This window comes from Oncorhynchus gorbuscha, linkage group LG15 (genome assembly GCF_021184085.1).
Source record: "Oncorhynchus gorbuscha isolate QuinsamMale2020 ecotype Even-year linkage group LG15, OgorEven_v1.0, whole genome shotgun sequence".
NCBI classification, from domain to species: Eukaryota; Metazoa; Chordata; class Actinopteri; order Salmoniformes; family Salmonidae; genus Oncorhynchus; species Oncorhynchus gorbuscha.
In genome coordinates this window covers 63,287,537-63,309,154 of record NC_060187.1, presented here as the reverse complement: position 1 = coordinate 63,309,154, position 21,618 = coordinate 63,287,537, and the positions used below count along the sequence as shown (strand labels likewise).

The 21,618-nt window shown below is 41.4% G+C and overlaps 1 protein-coding gene across 8 annotated transcripts in view; it reads right to left on the bottom strand.

The window, feature by feature from the left end:
* LOC123997698 (ras/Rap GTPase-activating protein SynGAP-like) overlaps window positions 1-21,618 on the bottom strand; it is a 122,697-nt gene continuing 101,079 nt past the window's right edge. For 5 of the 8 annotated variants that reach the window (XM_046302176.1, XM_046302179.1, XM_046302178.1 and 2 more), the window contains 2 exons: window positions 20,540-20,621; window positions 1-6,748 (listed from right to left, as the gene is read on the bottom strand). In XM_046302176.1, the coding sequence (XP_046158132.1) occupies window positions 6,323-6,748; window positions 20,540-20,621 (508 nt within the window). In that variant the 3' untranslated portion in view covers window positions 1-6,322. Of the gene's footprint in view, window positions 6,749-13,027; window positions 13,090-20,539; window positions 20,622-21,618 lie in introns of all 8 variants that reach the window. The other 3 variants (XM_046302181.1, XM_046302183.1, XM_046302184.1) reach the window with 3 other exon arrangements.

Genomic DNA, 21,618 nt, shown 5'->3' with positions numbered 1-21,618 from the left:
ACAAGCATACCCATAACATGATGCAGCCAACTCCATGCTTGAAAATACGAAGAGTGGTACTCAGTGATGTGATGTACTTTCCCCAAAGATAACGCCTCGTATTCAGGACATGAAGTTAATTTCTTTGCCACATTTTTTAAATTTATTTGTATTTTTTACAGTTTTAGTTTAGTGCCTTATTGCAAATATTTGTATTCTGTACAGGTTTCCTTCTTTTCACTGTCATTTATGTTAGTATTGCGGAGTAACTACAATGGTGTTGATCCCTCCTCAGTTTTCTTATATCACAGCTATTGAACTATTTAACTGTTTAAAAGACACTATTGACCTCATGGTGGATCTCCATGGTCCTTCTGGTTGAATCTCTGTTTGAAATTCATTGCAGAGACTGAGGGACCTTGCAATCATTTGTATGTGAGGGGTACAGAGATGAGGTAGTCATTAAAAAATCATGTTAAACACTATTATTGCAACTTATTATGTGACTTGTTAAGCACATTTTTAATCCTGAAATAATTTAGGCTTGCCACAACAAAGGGGTTGAATATATTTCTAAAAACATAATTCCACTTTGACATTCTGGGGTATTATGTGTAGGCCAGTGACACAACATCTCAAATGAATCCATGTTATATTCAGGCTGCAGCACAACAAAATGTGGAAAAGGTCAAGGGCCGTGAATACTTACGAAAAAGACTAGTCTTAGTTTTTATCACACGAAATGCACCAACAGCCTCAGCAAATACTATCTGCAAACATGATCGGTTATGGTAATGTCAATGTCGACGACTATGATCTGACTGGCATACTGTGTCTTTGGTTGTCCAGTGATAATCTAATGATGTTTCTGTAAACTACAGTGTATCTCATGATATGGACCCCAGAATAGGCCGCATCAACTATGAAATGGCCAATAGGCCTTTGTAAGAGTTTCAAAATATGTTTCACTGTGGTGACTGTTCTGTAGGAATTATACAAAAAAATACATATCACATCTTATTTTAAGAAGTTAATTATTTGTTTATTATTCATTTATTTAAGTATTTCTATCTCCAAGATTCACCCACCCGAAAAATATAAATTCCGGTTTATTCAAAAATTAAATGAAGGAATTGTTATTGACCGCATCAAAGGAATGAATCAACAAAATCAAAGTGGCAATAATCATAATCATTATTATAATAATAGTTAAATCATCAGAATATCCACATTCATAACAAATCCATTTACAATGGCAATACACTCTTCAATATCACTCTTCCATTAATATACACAAATCCCCGAATGTCTGTCCTTTTTAAAACAAAAATAGAGGGGTTGGGGGACTATGGCTTGTCAAGGGGTATGACTATGTGTGACCTGTGGGGTTGAAAGTTCAAGGGTGAGGGAGGGTTGGCGAGTTGGAGGCACACTTAATAGAACTTGAAGAAATGGCTAATAACATGGTGTTACTTGCATGGAAGAGTTGCTTCACAAGTAACAGTGTGACCTGAACCAAACGTTCAGCCTGACAGAGGGGTCTATGAGAGGCAGAGTTCGGGGAACTAAATTGGAAAGATTAGATAAGGGTTGTCTGGATAAATATATATATCTGAATGACAACCATTGCAAACATTTAATGTAGAGAAACGCAAAACTTAAATCAAATAACAACGAAGAATCATAATAGTTACAGGAATTCAAAGAAAAGGAGATGGAGGTCACTGGAAATATTATCTTAGTTATTCTATATACTGTATATGTACAAACATTGCTTGGTCACCCAAATATAATTTTTTTAAAATGCCTCGGTTGATGAGAAAATGAGTGCAAGCCAGAGATTGTTTTGAGAGGCATAAATAGGTGTGTAGGTGTTCAGAGGTGTCAGATTTGTCAGTGTCTGCACAGAAAGTGCTTCCCAGACAGCTGTCCTTTAAATTGCCAGTGTGAACCTCTCCACTCCCCAACATTTATTCTTTGAGGAGTCAAATACGTCATTTAAGAGAGAGAGAGAGAGAGAGAGATTAGAGGATTGAGGAAAAAACTGTACACCCTGCATATACAAACAAACTGTATATACACATAGACATACCATATATACACACATATCCAGTATATACACAACAACTGTACACACACTGTATATACACACACATTCAATCACGTAAAAGGTATTAACCTCTAATCTCTCGCTCTTTTGATGTGTCACCTTTCAGTGGTCAGAGGTGAAGGAGGGCACAGGGTTTTATTTAGCTTCTGTGTCAGTGGAGTCCATACAAAGAAATCAAATGGAAGTTCTACAGAAACTTGGCTCCAGAATTCGGTCTCACCACAGTGGAAAAACATGATAAACTTGCGTCTTCTCCACTAAGCTTACATCAGAGACAGAAATAGGAAAACAAAAACGTGATGGTAAGGATGTCCTCTTCTAAGGAGTTTTTAGATCGTCTGTAAAATGGAGAGCTCCCCAGCGATGGTCAAGTAGAAAAACAACATCCATCCTCACATCTCTCTTCCAGGGATTACAAGAGAGAAGTGGAGGGGTTACAGGTCACGGCAACGTGCAGGTCATTGTGAGGGGAGCAGGTAAAACAACAGTTTGTGTTTTTATCCGTCACAATCCCAGGGCAATCTTTCTCCCCAAAAGGGTCATGTTTCATAAGATTGTCTTAAGAAAAATCAGTTGATATAAAATTGATCATTTCTGGACTGTCATTAGATACTAGTCTTGTCATTATCAAGAAATAAACATTTGCGAGAGGAAGATTTCCAATGAAAAGTTGATGTAGTACTACGGTAAGAATAAGCATTATTATAGAAATATAAATCATAGCATTTTCTACATTTTTCAAAGTTTTTAATTGAAGCAACATTTTGTTTTGTAGCAGTTTCACTTGTAATAGGCTGTGCATAATTAGTTTCCTTTAAATGTAAAACTAATAGAGATAAAGAAGAAAGAACAAAACCAAAACCATGGCAGATATGAACAGGAGCAGAACAAGTCTAAAAGTGAACAGAATCTGAGGTGGGTGGTTAAGAATAGATAGAAAGAGGAATGGGTAGATAGTGGGTGGACTGTAGAAAATGATAGGAAGGAAAAATGAAAGAAACAAATTGTGAGATCTTAGAAAAATGTTAGGAAAGAAAAATGAAAGCACCGTTGAAATGCATCTTATACACAGCAGCTCTCCCTCTTTCATTTAACTTACAACTCAATCCCAAAAGGTTTATATCATGTCAATCTGCATAGCTGTTCTTCACATGCTTGATGAGCCAACAAAACCATTTCCCGAGATTGGCACGTCTTGAAAAGAAAAGAAAATATCTAATCACAAGCGTCAAATACAGATTGTCCAGCCATCCAATCAGAGAGAGAGGGCCCAAGTAAAGTAGGGTAAATAACACAGCAGATCCTTACATGGTCAGCTGTTGCTCTGGACTATCCTTAAGGTCAGGAGAATTGGACCAATGGCCCAACTTCTCCCTTTGTCAGCCAATCGCATCACGAGAGAGCGCTCTTGATATATGGCCAGGCCATGCGGGCTGCCCATGTTGCCTCAGCCAATTAGGTTCCAGATTGTCCTCCACGAAGCTGCGTGATTGGCTAAGGAGAGAAAAGGAAGACAGAGAGAGAAGGAACGGGGAGGTGCTTGATGAGTTGCTATCCAATCATAGCCATCCCACTAGGCACAGACGTCATTTCAACGTCTAATTTTGATTTACAATCGATTGAGTTGTCAACTAAAGTGAATTTAATCCATGTCATTGGATTTAGGTTCAAATTTGGGTGAAAAAAAAACTAAATTCCCTAACATCCCTAATGAAATTGCATAACTACATCACATTTAGCCTTTTTGTTTAAATGATGTGGAATCTATGTTGATTCAACCAGTTTTTGCCCAGTGGGATAGATCTTGTTAAGAGATGCACCAACCACTGTATCGGATGGCAGTCCCTCCAAAGTAGGATTCATCTCTTTGTCAGTTTGTGTTTAGCTCTGAGGCAAATATTTGTTTACCTGAGTCTCTCAATTCTGCATCTCTGAGGTATATTAATGGCAATGCTCATATATCAACCAGTGACCCTGTATAGTCCCATATCTTTACTCAATGCAGATGTAAAACCCTAGTTGCTTTAAAAGCCATTTTATTACTGATATGTTTTGGCACTAGAAAGGTAGCCCTATTAGGTGACTTAACACAAGTTAACTACAACACACTCTCCCTATTAACAATCACATTTGGTTAACTTTTAATTCAACACTCTAAATCTCTCTCATATCTCTGAATCTCATCCACTCTACACTATGGCTAATCCCCTAGTACTGACCGACACAGCATTGGCGGAGGCATTTTGACCCTATACACAAAGTGCCGAATCCTAACTTGGGATCAGCATGTTAAACTCAGACTTACTCGTAATGCATGATGCCAATGGGAGAACTGCAAAAATATCAATCAAGTTAGGATATGGCCCTTAGTGAATGGACTCTTAATCAAATACAAAAAGTGAAATAAGACTGGTGTTGGGTTCTGCAAAACCAGGACTGTCTGAAGCATGTTATTTCACTTGAGACGCTAAGCCAGCTAAGGAATGTTCTCCAACTAGTTATAAAGCACCACCAGTGTGAATCAAAAAGGGCCAAAATAAACCCAAGTTCACATCTAAACAAAGATTACAATGGACAAGTTATACACGAAACAAGAAGACATGACAACACAGTATAACAGTATTCAATGACAGGTGATATCTGAACAGTTGACACAAAGCAATGAATTCCTTTTAGTGCACTGTGTGTGTAACATGTTTCAGATTCGAAGTACTCTTTACTAACGATGCCCCAAACAATCTTTGTTGTCTCAAAATGTTGTTACATTAGCATTCATCATGCTCAGCTGAATGGTACGTTAACTTAAAAGTAGTCCCTCGAAACGACATGAAGAAAGTCTATGCCACATACAAATTTGTCTGAGCGCTGTTTGACTACTGGCCAAAATGTCATTATCTGAGACCCAGGCACTTAAGGCTAGACTTAACTGGCTACCCCAAAATAAGAATCAAATAAGTAGTTTACGTGGTACTAAGCAGAAAAGGCCACGACAACAATTTTGGAAGTGTACTAGGTGTTACAAGTGACTACGTTATATGCCAGGACACTGAAGGTCCACAAATAGTATCCCTTTGATATTTTCAACCACTTAAAATGGCTGGTAAACTTTTTACCTGACAACTTTGTTATGGTCTCATTTGGTTTATGCACCCTACTTGACCCAGCTCCCACTCCATTAAACAATTGCACACGTAAGGACACGACACACATAACAAACAAGCATAGACAAATACATAAAAGAAATAGGCTACCTTGACAATAACAGACAGAGTGAGGGAGACAGACATACAGACAGTGGGGAACCATGACAGGCAGTGCTATTGACACACACACTTGATTTGGAGACAGCCCTGTTTGTGTCTGTAGCACCAGTTGATCACACACAGGTTCTGAGATTGAGAAGAGAAAACATTGCACGAGTCCAGTCCACGAATGGGAAGTCCCTTAATTTACACACGATGTTTTGAAAACATCAAACACTTTCCTTAGGGCAAAAATAAAACCGTATTCTGCTTGTTCTGGACTCTGTAGTTAGTCTGCATTTCACACAGCATAGTTATTTTTGGATCTTGATTAGACTGTTTATGTACTATCATCAGTTAAAATAATCCTTCTGTCAATATCATCTCCGCCTGTTATTTGAAAACCCTGTTAAAATACACTCAAAGGCACTAAGGAAACCAGACTACAAAAGCCAGATGACCACATCTCTACCAATTAAATTTGAGAGCTGGAGTTTTCAGGACAGGAAATGACTAGACCTTTATCGATGTAATTATGGGATACTACACGCATGTATATAGTAGTAGGATGCTATTGGCTACTGAGAAGTCTTTGGGGAGTGAGACGTTATATAGTGTTTGCTTACTGTCTTTATTTGATTAAACAAACACACAAAGCAACATCTCACATAGTCGCTTGGTTTGGGGATTAGGCCTATACCAGTGTATGATAGGCTCTATAGTTTGATCGTTTGAAACAGTACATGAGGATCCCACAATGTCAGCGATAACTAAAAGGTATCATTATCTTGTCCTGCAAGACAGATACTGACCAAAGCCCAGTTTGAGCATGACGGAAATGAGGTCCATTGGAAAGCCCTTTTGTTGTCTTGTATGATAATGCTGAACGTACTGTACAGTTAAATGTACAATGACCCCCCACACATTTCTTCTCTCTCTGGTTTGAGTACACATAAAAGAAACGGGAAAGATTGCAGTCATCTCATCCTCCTCAAAAAAGGAAGGAAATGTGGCAAGACTTTTTTATTTGTGTCTTCTCTCTCTGATTTGGTTTCGTGTTGTTTTTGACCTGCTCCCTCTCCTCTATGCCCAGTCCTGCTGTTGCATTGCTCTCAGTTGCCTCCGTGCTTGTCACTGGGGAGGATGTTGGGTTGACACGGAGCTCTCCATTCTGGTGTGGACTGGAGTGGAGATGAGGAGTGGGGGGAGGAGGAGGGTCTACGGGTGGGGAGGGGACTCCATTCTCATTCCGGGGCAAGCCAGTGGAGGAGATGCATGAGGAAGAGATAGTATGGTCAGGATCAGTGGTCATCCCTCCTTCTTTATCTCCTTCTTCTTCTCCTCCTCCTCTTCCTCCTCTTCCACCTTCAGTATTCACACAGGGGTCTGCTGAACCCAGGGAGGAATGCTGGGCCCCCTAGCAAGACAGAGAGAGGGAGGGAGAAGAGGAGTAGGAGAGGGGAGAGATGGGAGTGGGAGAAGGGGCATTCAGTGGGGGATTTGTGGCATGGACAAGGGTGTAAACGAGTCAGCCAATCCAGGAAGGAGAGAGGGAGGCAATATAAAGAGTCATATGTGAAGCAGGAAATGTGGGGAGAGAAGGCAACAGGGAGGATGGAAGGAGAGGGAGTATGGGTGATATAAACAATCAAGGAATAGTCAAATAAAAAGAGGCCAGTGAAGAACAAACAGGTGGGTAGAGGAAGAGTAAATAGGTGAATCAGTTACGAATGTAAAAGGAATAGAATGGAGGAAATAGTGTGGGGTGATGAGGGTCCCGATAGGAGAGGATCAAAGCAGGAGGTAAAGAAAGAAAGGATCATGTGAGAAAGCAAAGGGAGGGAGAAATAAGTGACAAGGGATGGGAGGAACAACGGAGAAAGAGAAATAGAGGAAAATGAGTTACAGAGCAGAAGTATGAAGTACACCAATAGTGATGGACAGCATAGGAGAGGGGATACAGTCAGAAAAAGAAAAGGTGGAAGGAATTACAATCTCGGGTTGACCAACATGTCAGAGTGTCTTGATCTTCATATGATGCTGAGTTAGAAGGGGGTACTAGTCAGGGACAGGTGTCAAAAGGAGTCTGAGCAGTTAAGTAGAATGAGAGTTGTGTCAGTCTTAGCCAATGAGATTAATTTCAAGGAATTTCTATACATTCTAGTTTGTATTATAAACTGGGTGGTTCGAGCCCTGAGTGCTTATTGGCTGACAACCGTGGTATATCAGACTGTATACCACGGTTGTGACAAAAAATTATTTTTACTGCTCTAATTACATTGGTAACCAGTTTATAATAGAAATAAGGCACCTCAGGGGTTCGTGGTATATGACCAATATACCACGGCTAAGGGCTGTATCCAGGCACTCTGCTTTGCGACGTGCTAAGAAAAGCCCTTAGCCGTTGTATATTGGTCATATACCACACCCCCTCGTGCCTTATTGCTTAAATATACTGTAGTAAAGGCTTGAAAACCATGGTGACACAAATAGTCATGACTCTATAACGTGATACAATTGTGTCACCTTAATTCATCTTACGCACATTAGAATCCATGCACATTTCAGGTTTAGCATGGTTTTTGCTAAGCTTTCAGTCAATTGACCTTTGTCAGAGCAAAACTTTCACAGAAAGAAGAAAATCAATGAAGAACAAAAAGCGTTCCCCGAAAGCTTAGCTTTCGATATTGTTTTTTCATGCACCTTTGTTCCCTTGTCAAGTGTGTGGTTGATTCCCACACATCATTGAACCTTATAAGTACTTTAACATTTAAATACTAATAAGTACTTTAAGATAAAACATTCTAGATGATAATATTATAGTATTGCATTACTATAATAGTCTAGCATGCAGATGTGTTACAGTAATTCTTAGAACTTTAGATGTGAATTGGAGGACATAATGACTAAATACTGCTCTACAAAGCGTGTATAAGAAGCTAGTATTCAAGAGCTCTTGAATAAAATCTCAACTGTGTCTAATCCACCAATCAGAATTTCTAACCCATACCCATTGACCAATTATCAATGGATGCTCATTAATTGACCAAATCTTTAAAGCACTGGGTTAGAATTTGTAATAAGTGAATGAGTCAAAAGTTTGGTTTTGCTATCTATCCTTACCTACATTGGCGCAGAATAACGTCATTGCAAATACCAGATTGATTTCAGTTCTTAATTAAATCAAGCTCTGAATGCAAGTCATCGTGTTCAGTCCTGTTCAGTACGGTCTGTGTTGGAGCAGTAGGAAAGAAAATAGCTGGGTTATTGGCACTGATGGAGGTTGTGTTCGATTGAGGAAATGGTGTCGAACGTATCCAAGTCAAAACAGGAATGTGGAATCATTTCAAAGTTTTCTACACGAATAGAAGAATGTGAATTGACATTTACTCTACCGAGATGCCAATACCTTTCCTCAAATGTGTAATAACTTCATTGAACAATAAGGACTAAAGACCATTCACTTGATTGTACCAAGGAGTATGAAGTCTTAAAGATGTGAACGATGCACTGGAGAAGTGAAAGTCAGAAAAAAAGGTATTTCAAGAGGGTTTTATGATCTGCATCCAGTACAGAAATTAGTCGGAAACAGGCCATTTGATTTCAAAACGAATTAGCATTAAATATCAGGGTGGGTGTGTCCATTGTGTGTAGCACATGTTTCCATCTCTAGAAAGAGAACAAAAAATGTCCTTCAGAAAGTGGAATTGAACTGGCAGACCTTTTCTCTTCTCACTCAGAACCTTGTAAAGCACACGGCGATAACCAATTTCAACAGAGATTACCGTTAGCATACATGCTAATCCCATTCCCTACTTGGTACTAGCGACAGTAACAGGAAATGTGTTATGGAAACAAGAAGAACAAGTGGTATTTCTCTACCAGTGCTGGATTACTTTCAAACCAGTTCTACAAAAATTACTACAAACCCTTTCACATTATTTATCCAAGTTTAGCCAGACCTGCCAATGCAACTGAGAAAATTGTGCGAATATTTTATGAGAAGAAAGTTAGATAGCTGCTAGATAGCCAACCTATGCTAATAAAAGAAGCAGCGATCCAATCAACTTAACAAAACGTGCATCACTCACTGTTAAAGATCCATATGTGCAGAGTTTGCTTACTTGAACAACTTGGTGTTTATGTTTGTACAAAAGCTGCAACTAATAAAAGTTAGGAAATTGTAGACAAAAACAACACATAGCGGATGAATTGTGCAGTGTTAAGTGCATTGTTAGTATGCTTTGGTACGCAATTCTCAAATGTTCTTACTCAGCAACATGAATAGGAAATGAATTCTCATTTTCTGTTTCAAACTAGGCATATCATTGTGGAAATTAGATGTACAAACCAACCAAATATTCCAGAACAGTAGTATATGACCGACATACATATAAAGGACACTAGACAACTCTCCAAGTATGACCCAGAGCAAAAAGAACAACAATACAGTACTGGCGACACACTTGATCAAACTCACAATGACAATACATGACCATTGGATCAACTTATGTGCTCAGGTGCCATATACATACAGGACACATACACACAGGAATATATAAACACACTCTCCAAGAAACACACACATTGACATATATACGCACACCAGTTGTTTATTTTCAGGGAAGGATTGTGTCAGATACGGAGATTTCCCATAATTCCCGTCATTTATTTGGGGGAGTGGTGGGAGGGGAGATGAGTCGAATCGAATGGATATGTTGATGACCCACCGTAACGTGTTCCTCCGTGAGACACGTGCGGTGTGTGTGTGAGTTTGTGTTGATTTGAGCAGGGGTATTGTTGTATATGGATGTAATCAGTTACCTTGTTGATATTGGTTCTTGGAATAGATCCTACTTATATGTATTACTGCAGCAGAGCCATCAGTGTTTGTACATGTACCTAATAGAGTATCTGTGAATTGTCAAGCTGTTTGTCATAACTAGAACGAACTATGGCCTGGATTCAATCAGATCGAGCATTAACCATCGTTAACCAGTGTTGGCCGACATATGCATAGCAAATGTTTTATTATCCCTACCGCGTTAGACGTTCATGAGCTGACATATCGGCGACTGTGCTCTTGTCCGTCACAAACCATTCCCTTCCTTGTTATCCCTACCGCATTAGAAGTTCAAAACGGCGCTAGAAATGGAAGGCTCTATCGATGTTAGAAATAATGACTCTCAAATGTAATGTCAATCCATTGATGTTAGGCTAATGGGAGAGGTTTAAAGCCTATCAATCTAATTTGAGTGTTTGATTGGTAACACGGCTGCATAAATATCTAATGCGGCCGCATGGAATTTGTAGGATTACATTGGGTGTAGTTTCGTTGCTTCTTGTGGATTTGACAACTCTTTCGCAGTTCCGACACTGCCAAAACAACGGCTATTCGGCTGTCAATCTGATTGAATCTAGTCCTAATTACATATTACTTCCATCTATATTCTGATCAAACAGTTCGCTTATCATCCCAAAACAACACAGGGAATTGAAAGAAAAAGGTAGTGAAGGGATTAACAAGGATGAAGGATGTGAAGAAGGATGAAGGATGTAAAGAAGGATGAAGGAGTAGTTGCAAGGTTTTGCAAATGCCAACATTTGATAATAGTGGAGCATTGAAATGGAGCATTGAATTAAACAGCTGAACATTTCGATGCATTTTGGTCAGGAATTCTACCATTGATGCTGGAGTTTTATGGTTTGAATTCAGAGGGTAAGCAATTTACCTAATGCAAAGAGTTACACGTTTAGGAAGTCTCCGTATATGACTGAATTTGTGCAAATAATGTTGGCATATTTGTCTGAGTGGTGTAAGAGTCACATACATTAATGTATACACTATGTGTATTTTAAATCTGTACAATACATACATCTAAAATGTCAAATATATAGTGCTACACAGTGCCTATGGAAAGTATTCAGACCCCTTGACTTTTTCCACATTTTGTTATGTTGCAGACTTATTCTAAATTAATTTAATTGTTTTTTCCCCTCATCAATCTACACTCAATACCCTATAATGACGAAGAAAAAAACATTTTTTATTTAACAATTTTTTAAAATTAAAATATCACATTTTAATAAGTATTCAGATTACAGCAACGAGTCTTCTTGGGTGCGATGCTACAAGCTTGGCACACCTGTATTTGGGGAGTTTCTCCCATTCTTCCCTGCAGATCCTCTCAAGCTCTGTCAGGGTAGATGGGGAACATTGCTGCACAGCTATTTTCAGGTCTCTCCATAGATGTTCGATCGGGTTCACGTCCGGGTTTTGGCTGGGCCACTCAAGGACATTCAGAGACTTGTCCCAAAGCCACTCCTGCCTTGTCTTGGCTGTGCGCTTAGGGTCATTGTCCTGTTGGAAGGTGAACCTTCGCCCCAGCCTGAGATCCTGAGTACTCTGGAACAGATTTTTGTCAAGGTTCTCTCTGTACTTTGCTCAGTTCATCTTTGCCTTGATCTTGACTAGTCTCCCAGTCCCTGCCGCTGAAACACACCGCCACAGCATGATGCTACCACCATGCATCACTTTAGGGATGGTGCCAGGTTTCCTCCAGACGTGACGCTTGGCATTCAGGCCAAAGAGTTCGATCTTGGTTTAATCAGACCAGACAATGTTGTTTCTCATGGTCTGAGAGTCCTTTCGGTGCCTTTTGGCAAACTCCAAGCAGGCTGTCATGGAGTACTGTCATTTCGAGTCTCATATGCAAAGTTTTTAATGATTTATAAATTTGCACAAATTTATAAAAACCTGTTTTCGTTTTGTCATTATGGGGTATTTTGTGCAGATTGCTGAGAATTAAAAAAGAACACATTTTAAATCAAGGCTGTAAATGTAACAAAATGTAGAAAAGGTCAAGGGGTCTGAATACTTTCCAAAGACACCATCCAGCCTGGCCTCATAGACTAGATGTAAAAGTTAACAAAAATCTGGTACACTCAAATTAGTATGATATGTTATGTTTGGTATGGTTACATCAGGCCGAAGGTTATTTAAGCCAAAAATTAAAGGAGGGTAGTTGGTCGGTGTGGATGGTTGAGCGTATAGCTACTTTGCAACTACATAGCATGTTAGCTAACCCTTCCCCTAGCCCTTTCACCTAACTCCTGACCTTAACCTTAACCCCTAGCCTAGCTAACATTAGCCACTTAGCTAACATTAGCGTTAGCCACCTAGCCACCTACTTAACCACAAAAAAATGGAATTCTTAACATATCATACGTATTGCAAATATGTAGCTATTATTATGAATTGTAATATATCATACGAAACGGATGATGGACATCCACATATTAATACATGCCATACCAAACATAACAATCATACTAATTTGAGTGTCCCAGATTTTCGTTTACTATGTTATGTCTACCCCTGACTCTGGGTTGATATTTCAGCTCCAGCATTTATTGATTTTCTATTACAGTAAAGCTCGACATTATTCAAATTGCTATTGACAAAATCAAAATAACCAAAATAATGTGAACAATAGGTAAAGAAAGAAAGAATATTGCTGTTGATAATACGTGTGATTTTCTGTATAATGTCTGTGTAAGTCAATAAGTGCTTCTGTTGGTGCTGCATACGGTCAGTGACGCACATACAGTACAGTGGAGGAATCAAAGTGAAGAGGCAGAATGTATGGATGGAGAGAGGCAGTACCACTGAAGTGTATGCTTGTTGGTTTATTACCTTTGTACTCGGGGTGGAACGGGCGCGAGACGGGGCTGCACTAGGATGGATTGGCGCCTCCCCTAAGAGAAATCACCGTATCTCATCAACACAGGAGAAGAGGAGAGGAACGATAGAGAAAAGGAGGAGAGGAGAGGCTAGGCTTGTGTGCACTGAAGAAAGTAAAAGGTAGAAGTTGGGTGTCGAGGGTTGAGGAGCATTAGGGATACTCAACGCCCACAGGACACACACAAACACAAAGGAACACACACCACCATTCGCGCCAACACAAACCCAGCAGCCTGAAAGCACAAGAGGGCCCAACATGTCAACCAAGTCTGCATGCTGAGGAAGCAAACCAAGGCTGTTGATACACACATGCAGCAGTACAGATGGTAAGTAGCCATCTTGTGCAAGCCAGAACATGAGGCAGCTTGATGTACAAGTACACCCTCTGGACATGATGCTACTCTATCGCAGGGCCATAGCCCCCAACCTATCTCTTTAATGCTGAGCCAAGCAGAGACACATTGGGTCCCGTTTTTAGTCTTTGTAATGACTCGGCCTGGGATCGAACTCCCAACTTTCCAATCTCAGGGCGGACACTGACAACAAGGCCACTGAGTTGGTTTGGCAGTAAAGATAGCTGCATTTTAATTCAAGCTAAATGTCATTCATTGATCCAAAGATTGAAACGTCTTGTCCAGAAAAATGGTATCTCTGATCTCCTCTGAAGCTGAGGGGTTAGAAGTTGAGGCAAAAGGTCATGCTACTGCTAAACATGCAGTAATCATTGGCAAAAGTAATAAACACCACTGTTACTGCAACAAGGAATAAATAGTATTAATAAACAGAGTTAAACAATATAAATATGCATACACATGTAAAAAAAGGTTGAATAACACACTTAAACACATACAGGGTTATAGAGACAGTAGATAACTGATGTGATAGAGATAACCATGTAAAGTGAGACATGCATTATATTCACAATGATGCATGGAACATATAACATTAAGTTTGAGAGGATATGTACAGTACAACATTCAAATGATGATTTATTTGTTATGAGTCATTCCAAGGACAGGCTGATCTACTGTACTTTCAAGAGTGCTACCACTAGTTGCTGCCTACAGGTGTAATATCTTAATTGGACCCGTTTCTCACAGCAGGAAAATAATCCTGCACCAACAGGAATGTGGATAATAATTCATGGATATGTTTGTAGGGGTTGATACATTTTTCAATAGGGCAAATCAAGTCAAACATTTCAAGTGGAAAATACAAAACATTAGAAGCTTTATAAACCCTCAAATACAAACAAGTTTGCATTTCCTGCTGAACAGGAAAATTCTCTGTTACAACAGAGAACAGAACATTTGTATAAACGGTAGTAATAACGGTAGTAATAAAAACTCAAGCAATATTATTACATTAACTAATTTAATCAAGTTTGACAATTAAATCCCATTAAAACCAGATATTTAGTAGAGAGGGGGTGGAGGTATTCTCAACATAATGCTGTAGGAATATGAATCCACAAATTCCACGCAAAAAGCTGAAAGCCGAGTGAACTGCCCACTGTTGGGATAATAAAGATAACGTGAACGTGAACCCTATGAGTCACCGACACCCCCACCTAGACACCCGGCATTAAACACCTGTTGCTGCCATGGCGATGGACAAGTGATTGTACGGCTCACTGCAAATAATGACAGATATTGCATACCCAATCATTAAAACATGCCGACATGCTCTGCTTGGGCATAGCCATGATGGGAATGTAATGGTACACAAACAATTGGCCCACAACAATTTATGGCTTCATTTTATAATCTTATTGACTATAACCTTCAGAACAATGGAGATACACAGAAATGGTCACGTGGTTGCATGATAATGGACAATTAACATGAGATAAATGAAAACCTGGGTGGAAGCATGACATGGAAATAATGAATGTCATCAGAAGTCCCATGTTGGACTGCTGTGATTTAATACTGTGTCCAGGAAGAGACCCAAACAGCTTCATGTTGGATAGCAAATCTGCCTCTTTCAGCTTGGAAACAAAACCAATGTCAAGATGGATGCCCAGCCTTGGATGCTCACAACGACCACTTGGGAAGAGCTACTCAAACTCTATCTCTCAGCCCTCAGAAAGAACCAATAGATTCCGATTCTAATGCTGTCTGAGGCTGTAGGCCAAGTCTATCATGACACTCCCTCAACTACATGTCAACCACAGACTGGCCACGTTTGACCGAGTGAAACCAGTGTGAGCACAAAACTCTGGTCTGCTGCTTGTCTGGCAACTGAACACAACGCCACGCATCGCTGGACGGCTTTACCCCCTTTCAACCACAGTTTCTAAGCCTTTCTGGCTAATCTCTCCCTCTCCCCCCCTCCCTTCCTCTCCATCACCCTCTCTCTCTCTCTGGGGGAGCTGTGTACTGAATGGAGAAATAACAGGAGAGACACATTGGATCACTGCTCACTTGAGGAAGCGTGGCTGAAGCCCTGACTGTTCGACACCTTGCAGGGGTGCTGCATTCAGCTGCATTCTTATCTGGGACATAGCGGGAGCCCTGTCTGTTCACACCGCTCAAACTTTCTGCTTTTGTTTTTATCTCTGCATGTCAGAACATGTCTGTTGCCTCTATTGAGTCTGATTTGACTCGGATTGGGGTAAAGACATTTGGATTGGGGAAGTGGCTGGGTGGGAATCAGTGAAGCTTGAGCGTACATGTGTCATGTTGTTTGCAAGAGACATTGTGGTTTGACACATACTCACTCTCTCTCGCACATTATTTTACACACACACACACACACACACACACACACACACACACACACACACACACACACACACACACACACACACACACACACACACACACACACACACACACACACACACACACACACACACACACACACACACACACACACACACACAGAAATCTGGCTTGTCTTTGCAGCATGACTCATGATTGAGGGTGGGCTTGACTGGTTTGGCAGGAGATGATGGATGGCTGGCTAAAAGCATGGACCAAGAGACATTGAGTGTGGATGCTGGAGACGTTGTCGGCCTGACAAATTAACTCATCCTCAGGACCAAAACTGTTCAATAGTCGTGTATTATGTCTGTCTTGCATTTGTGTTAGACTGGTAATACAACTTGACGTTGACATGCTCAGTGTGAATAATTGGGATGAAGGAGTTTGGATTGAGGAAGCGGTTTGGTGGGACTCATCTTCTGGTGGAACAGGGATTTGATTTAAACGAATGAAAGAAGCTTGAGCATACATATGTGATGTCATTTGCAAGAGACATTGGGGTTTGACACACTCTGTCTCTCTTTCACACACACACACACACACACACACACACACACACACACACACACACACACACACACACACACACACACACACACACACACACACACACACACACACACACACACACACACACACACACACACACACACACACAGACATGGATTTGGCGCCGACAGAGATGGCCGCCTCGCTTCGCGTTCCTAGGAAACTATGCAGTTTAAAAAAAAAACATTTTTTACGTGTTTCTTTTACGTGTTATTTCTTACATTAGTACCCCAGGTCATCTTAGGTTTCATTACATACAGTCGAGAAGAACTACTGAATATAAGAGGCGGTCTTCTGTGGAGACGGGCACATCGTGCACCACTCCCTAGCATTTTTCTCGCCAATGTCCAGTCTCTTGACAACAAGGTTGATGAAATCCGAGCAAGGGTAGCATTCCAGAGGGACATCAGAGACTGTAACGTTCTTTGCTTCACTGAAACATGGCTCACTGGAGAGACGCTATCGGAGGCGGTGCAGCCAGCGGGTTTCTCCACACAACGCGCCGACAGAAACAAACATCTTTCTGGTAAGAAGAGGGGCGGGAGCGTATGCCTTATGGCTAACGAGACGTGGTGTGATCAAAGAAACATACAGGAACTCAAATCCTTCTGTTCACCTGATTTAGAATTCCTCACAATCAAATGTCGATCTACCAAGAGAATTCTCTTCGATTATAATCACAGCCGTATATATTCCCCGCCAAGCAGACACATCGATGGCTCTGAACGAACTTTATTTGACTCTTTGCAAACTGGAATCCATACATCCTGAGGCTGCATTCATTGTAGCTGGGGATTTTAACAAGGCTAATCTGAAAACAAGACTCCCTAAATTGTATCAGCATATCGATTGCGCACATGACTGTAAGCGCTTTGGATAAAACCAGGGCTGGAAAAACCTTGGATCATTGTTACTCTAACTTCCGCGACGCATATAAGGCCCTGCCCCGCCCTCCTTTCGGAAAAGCTGACCACGACTCCATTTTGTTGATCCCTGCCTACAGACAGAAACTAAAACAAGAAGCTCCCACGCTGAGGTCTGTCCAACGCTGGTCCGACCAAGCTGATTCCACACTCCAAGACTGCTTCCATCACGTGGACTGGGATATGTTTCGTATTGCGTCAGATAACAACATTGACGAATAAGCTGATTCGGTGTGCGAGTTCATTAGAACGTGCGTTGAAGATGTCATTCCCATAGCAACGATTAAAACATTCCCTAAACAGAAACCGTGGATTGATGGCAGCATTCGCGTGAAACTGAAAGCGTGAACCACTGCTTTTAATCAGGGCAAGGTGACTGGTAACATGACCGAATACAAACAGTGCAGCTATTCCCTCCGCAAGGCTATCAAACAAGCTAAGCGTCAGTATAGAGACAAAGTAGAATCTCAATTCAACGGCTCAGACACAAGAGGCATGTGGCAGGGTCTACAGTCAATCACTGACTACAAGAAGAAAACCAGCCCAGTCATGGACCAGGATGTCTTGCTCCCAGGCAGATTAAATAACTTTTTTGCCTGCTTTGAGGACAATGCAATGCCACTGACACGGCCTGCAATGAAAACATGCGGACTCTCCTTCACTGCAGCCGAGGTGAGTAAAACATTTAAACGTGTTAACCCTCGCAAGGCTGCAGGCCCAGACGGCATCCCCAGCCGCGCCCTCAGAGCATGCGCAGACCAGCTGGCCGGTGTGTTTACGGTGTGTTTACGGACATATACCAGTCTGCTGTTCCCACATGCTTCAAGAGGGCCACCATTGTTCCTGTTCCCAGGAAAGCTAAGGTAACTGAGCTAAATGACTACCGCCCCGTAGCACTCACTTCCGTCATCATGAAGTGCTTTGAGAGACTAGTCAAGGACCATATTACCTCCACCCTACCTGACACCCTAGACCCACTCCAATTTGCTTACTGCCCAAATAGGTCCACAGACGATGCAATCTCAACCACACTGCACACTGCCCTAACCCATCTGGACAAGAGGAATACCTATGTGAGAATGCTGTTCATCGACTACAGCTCGGCATTCAACACCATAGTACCCTCCAAGCTCGTCATCAAGCTCGAGACCCTGGGTCTCGACCCCGCCCTATGCAACTGGGTACTGGACTTCCTGACGGGCCACCCCCAGGTGGTGAGGGTAGGCAACAACATCTCCATCCCGCTGATCCTCAACACTGGGGCCCCACAAGGGTGCGTGCTCAGTCCCCTCCTATACTCCCTGTTCACCCACCCACGCACGCCGCAAACTCAATCATCAAGTTTGCGGACGACACAACAGTGGTAGGCTTGATTACCAACAACGACGAGACGGCCTACAGGGAGGAGGTGAGGGCCCTCGGAGTGTGGTGTCAGGAAAATAACCTCACACTCAACATCAAAAAAACAAAGGAGATGATTGTGGACTTCAGGAAACAGCAGAGGGAACACCCCCCTATCCACATCGATGGAACAGTAGTGGAGAGGGTAGTAAGTTTTAAGTTCCTTGGCATACACATCACAGACAAACTGAATTGGTCCACTCACACAGACAGCATCGTGAAGAAGGCGCAGCAGCGCCTCTTCAACCTCAGGAGGCTGAAGAAATTCGGCTTGTCACCAAAAGCACTCACAAACTTCTACAGATGCACAATCGAGAGCATCCTGTCGGGCTGTATCACCGCCTGGTACAGCAACTGCTCCGCCCACAACCGTAAGGCTCTCCAGAAGGTAGTGAGGTCTGCACAACACATCACCGGGGGCAAACTACCTGCCCTCCAGGACACCTACACCACCCGATGTCACAGGAAGGCCATAAAGATCATCAAGGACAGCAACCACCCGAGCCACTGCCTGTTCACCCCGCTATCATCCAGAAGGCGAGGTCAGTACAGGTGCATCAAAGCTGGGACCGAGAGACTGAAAAACAGCTTCTATCTCAAGGCCATCAGACTGTTAAACAGCCACCACTAACATTGAGTGGCTGCTGCCAACACACTGACACTGACTCAACTCCAGCCACTTTAATAATGGGAATTGATGGGAAATGATGTAAAATATATCACTAGCCACTTTAAACAATGCTACCTAATATAATGTTTACATACCCTACATTATTCATCTCATATGCATACGTATATACTGTACTCTATATCATCTACTGCATCCTTATGTAATACTTGTATCACTAGCCACTTTAACTATGCCACTTTGTTTACATACTCATCTCATATGTATATACTGTACTCGATACCATCTACTGTATCTTGCCTATGCTGCTCTGTACCATCACTCATTCATATATCTTATTTACATATTCTTTATCCCCTTACACTGTGTATAAGACAGTAGTTTTGGAATTGTTAGCTAGATTACTTGTTGGTTATTACTGCATTGTCGGAACTAGAAGCACAAGCATTTCGCTACACTCGCATTAACATCTGCTAACCATGTGTATGTGACAAATACAATTTGATTCGATTTGATTTGATTAGACACAGACACATACACACACACACACACACACACACACACACACACACACACACACACACACACACACACACACACACACACACACACACACACACACACACACACACACACACTGAAAGCTGGTATGTCTTTGCAGCATGACTCATGCTTGAGGGCGGGCCTGACGAGTTCGATAGGAGATGAGTGGCTGGCTAAAAGCATGGACCGTGAAACATTGAGTGTGGATGCTGGAGACGTTGTCGGCCTGACAAATTAACTCATCCTCAGGACCAAAGCTGTTCAATAGTTGTGTATTATGTCTGTCTTGCATTTGTGTTGGACTGGTAATACAACTTGATTTAATACATATAGTTCACACAAAGTTGATAGACGTGTCTGAGATGTACAGTTACTACAGACGCTGATTTGATTACAACCCGGATGTGGTCAGACAGAATATAAACAGATTGATTGAGAGACAGACACAAGATGTAAACAGACGTTCTTTGACCTTCAAAGCACCTAAGCAGATTGACAGACAAATGACAGTCTCACCCAAACCCAAGGACTTGTCTGGACGAAATAAAAGGGACAAATCAACAAAGAGATGAAAACAACATAGAGAAGGATAGAGAGATAAAGATACAGGCCATCCTACAGACATGTCGACCGGAAGAAGAAAATCACAGACCTGATCGGCGAAGACCCTAACGTTAGCTTTTGGCGGCTCAACCACGGCTCCTCCCCTTATCTCATCCTCCACAGCCATAAGTCTGAGAGAGAGAGAGAGAGAGAGAGAGAGAGAGAGAGAGAGAGAGAGAGAGAGAGAGAGAGAGAGAGAGAGAGAGAGTTCAAACAGTTGTGAGAGAATTGTGAGTAAACTAGACAAGAAGTAGCTAAGTGTAATACGTAAGGCTTATAATGACTGTCCAGGTGCAAGCTGGATCGCTCATTGCCCTGAAAAACGTTGATTTGTCAATTATACCCATTACCTGGTCTATAGTAGAGTTGTTAAAACCTCTGGTAGCCAAATTATAATCTATTCAACCAATGCTGTAACTGTTTGACATACACTGCTCTAGTATTACGAGGAAGCATTTTTGAGGCAGTTGAAGTGCATGTTTCCATGCTCCCCAAGGGATTCAGCATGTCTGTCCAATTCAGGGTGTTTTCCAATGTAATCATGCCTAATGATGTCTAGATTGTGGTGTTTTGCCGGTTATCGTGTTCTGAATGGGGTTTAATTAGCAACACATCCTCATCCTCATGGAATAGTTGAACTGACACAACATGATAGAGATTCCAAATCCTTGTTAAAGCCATTTCAAAGAGTCATCTTGCAGGGATATTTGGAAGCTTATTGCTACAGTCTCCATAGGATATTTTTCTTGCCTTGCAAATTCACATTTAGACACGATTACTCAGCATCAGAATTATTTTCCAGAGAAGGGAACATGGATCATTAAATACTTGCCTCTGGAATTTCAAGATCTGGGTCATTCAAGGCAATGGTTCTGATATTTTCTTCAACAGACACAAAAGGTGAAGGATGAATTAAAAGTCACTGCAATCATGAGGTCAAATCCAAGATGGCGATCAGCTGTTTGGTGATGGAGATTCAATGAACAAGGGTACATATGACATCCTAACTCCTACCTGGTCGGTATTTCTGAGGTAATGAAATTCTTCTGCCTTGCTCATTATAGATTTCATTGTCTTCAATCTTATCACATCTACTTTCCGCCTGAATGACATGGTTGTTTTCATTTA